This window comes from Octopus bimaculoides, chromosome 27, assembly GCF_001194135.2.
Source record: "Octopus bimaculoides isolate UCB-OBI-ISO-001 chromosome 27, ASM119413v2, whole genome shotgun sequence".
In the NCBI taxonomy this organism is placed as follows: Eukaryota; Metazoa; Mollusca; class Cephalopoda; order Octopoda; family Octopodidae; genus Octopus; species Octopus bimaculoides.
The window spans coordinates 17,589,510-17,592,525 of NC_069007.1; the positions used below are offsets into that span (position 1 = coordinate 17,589,510).

At 41.6% G+C, this 3,016-nt stretch overlaps 1 protein-coding gene across 1 annotated transcript in view; it reads left to right on the forward strand.

The window, feature by feature from the left end:
• LOC106883509 (protein Abitram) overlaps nt 1-1,691 on the forward strand; it is a 13,927-nt gene extending 12,236 nt beyond the window's left edge. Inside the window, exons 4-5 of the mRNA XM_014934539.2 lie at nt 631-777; nt 1,430-1,691. Of these exons, the coding sequence (XP_014790025.1) occupies nt 631-777; nt 1,430-1,579 (297 nt within the window). The 3' untranslated portion in view covers nt 1,580-1,691. The remainder of the gene's footprint in view (nt 1-630; nt 778-1,429) is intronic.
• The last annotated feature ends 1,325 nt before the right edge of the window (nt 1,692-3,016 follow it).

A 3,016-nucleotide genomic window follows, 5' to 3' on the forward strand; every position in this document is an offset into this window, starting at 1 on the left:
GCGGGTGGCACATGAGATGCACCATTTTGAGCGTGGCCGTTGCCAGTACCGCCTGACTGGCTCCTGTAGGATTTTCGAGCGAGATCGTTGCCAGTGCCCCTGGACTGGCTTGTGCGGGTGGCACATAAAAGACACCATTTCGAGCGTGGCCGTTTTCGTGCGGGTGACACGTAAAAGCACCCACTACACTCTCTGAGTGGTTGGCGTTAGGAAGGGCATCCAGCTGTAGAAACTCTGCCAAATCAGACTGGAGCCTGGTGTTGCCATCCGGTTTCACCAGTCCTCAGTCAAATCGTCCAACCCATGCTGGCATGGAAGGCGGACGTTAAACGATGATGATGTATACATATGCATGTACATATATGTGTATATATGTGTCTGTATATGTATGTATGTATATATGTATGCATATATATGTAAGTGTATCTGTGTGTGTGTGTGTGTGTATATATATATATATATATATATATATATGTACATATGTACATATGTACATATGTATGTGTGTGTGTATTTGCAGAAAATGTAAATCTAGATCTTTGTGTTGCACAAACAATGAACTCATCAATGATTAGTAATCTCTGTCTAATTAACCCTGCATAATTATGTGTGTTTAATTACGTATTGCAGGGAGCTCAGTGGTTGGGGGTCAATGCACCCCTCTGCAAAGTGACCTGTGAAGGTGGTAGAATGTACACATTGATTAGTTGTGTCAGAGGTCAGTTGATAGAAGTCAATGAAGCTTTGGTTGATAATCCTCAACTGATCCTTGAAAAGGTAAGTGAACCATCGCCTTAATGACAGTGTGTGTGTGTGTGTATGTGTGTTTATATATATATATGTATGTGTAATGTGTGTGTGTAGTGAAATCGAAATCGTAATTGAACCATACTCGTTGACTGGCACCTGCGCCCAGTGGAGCACTAACAGCACTGTCCGAGCGTGTTCATTGCCAGAGCAGCTGTCTGGCTTCCGTGCTAGTGGCCCGTAAATAGCACCATTTGAGCGTAATCATTACCAGCATCGCCTTCTAGCACTTGTGCTGGTGGCACGTTAGAAAATCATTCGAGCGAGGTCGTTGCCAGTGCCACTGGACTGGCTCCCATGCAAGTGGCACGTAAAATACACCATTTTGAGCGTGGTCGTTGCCAGTACCGTGTGACTGGCCCTTGTGCCGGTGGCACGTAAAAGCACCCACTACACTCTCTGAGCGGTTGGCATTAGGAAGGGCATCCAGCTGTAGAAATTCTGCCAAATCAGATTGGAGCCTGGTGCAGCCTTCTGGCTTGCCAGTCCTCAGTCAAATTGTCCAACCCATGCTAGCATGGAAAGCGGATGTTAAACAATTATGGTGATGATTTGAGGTGAGTGTGACAGGGTAATACGAGTTAATCTGAAATGCCTACTACAGTTTGGAATTTCTTTTCAGCCTCAGTCTGATGGTTATATCGCAATTGTCCTTCCACGACTTGATGAACACAACCAAGAAATTGATAAACTACTGTCTGAAGAAGAATATCAGAAAGTCTTACAAGAGAGACAGGCGGAGCCAACCAATAATGATTCCAAGACTTCGTAACCAAAACATCCTTGTATGTTCCTGTTTTATGTCTGCCAAAGCCAAAACAGGAAAAGATGGTTTCATTCATTTTGTAAATAGGTTTTTCATAATAAAATCCATTTCTCCATGATGATGTTGTTGTTGTTCTTTAGCCCCAGGTCAAGTAGCTGACCTGACTTGCAATCAGGGGTATTTCATCCATGCCTGCCCTATAATTTTTATTCTTTTTTGTTCAGGAATTCTGTATTATTTACAACATTTTTCATTATTTCCATTTTTTGGGCTTCGTATATTTTACTCCAGTGTCACTTTGATGGCATGCACTACTCTCTCAGTCAATTATAATAATCATCAGTATATGTCTTAAAAAGTGGGGAACAAAACTTAAAGATGGGAAGGTCATGAATGGATACTTCTGGCAATAGATCTACTGCCTTTATTCTTTTGAACACACTATTAGTACACTGTTATCACACCCTGAATACACTGTCAGTACACTTACACTTCATCCTCAATATACTGACTGTTCACTCTGATACACTGCCAGTGGTATCATCACACCAGGAATATACACTGTCAATACATTTGACACACCTTCAATACACTGTTATCTGATCCTTAACACTACCAATATGCTATCAGGCAAACAAACTGCACACTGTCACCTCATCCAGAATATAGAATTAATACACTGACGTTTGGTTGTTAACCCATCATTACTATATAAGCCTATATCTAATTTCTTGTCTTTACTGGCGAAAAACTCTTCCAGGTAAATTTTTACATCCTCTTCTTAGTTGAAGATTCGTCCAGTCAAGGATATTTTACCCGACCGAAATAAGCAGTGCTCTGAAAGCATAAAGTTGGGAGAATATGAAGGGTGAGACAAAACCAACCAGCCAAGCCCCAGTCACTTCTATCTTGACTGCAAAGAAGTGTGCAGTCTGGTATTCTCGTGTTGAAAGATTACGATTAGTAAATGTTGGCCGCTTCTAGTGGGATCCCTGCGATTCATTTGTCCAGCTAGTCACAGTACACATCTGAATTGATGGTCCTGTTCATTGGAAGAAGCTCATGAAATATAACAACCTTCCACATATATATATATATATATATATATGTATATAGAGAGAGAGAGAGAGATTTTTCATAGTTTGATAAATACCAATGCACGAAACTCTCGGTCGTTGAGTTACACTGCTGCTTCGGCTAAATATTCTTTTCTACTCTAGATCGACCCAGTACGCAACTGGACCTTAATTTATCCTTTTCTATTCTAGGTACAAGGCCAGAAATTGTTTGTGGGGAGCCAGTCGCTTATATCGACCCCAGTGTGCAACTGGTACTTAATTTATCGACTCCGAAAGGGTGAGAGGCAAAGTCAACCTCGGCGGAATTTGAACTCAAAACATAAAGGCATACGAAATACTACTAAGCATTTCGCCCGCCGTGTTG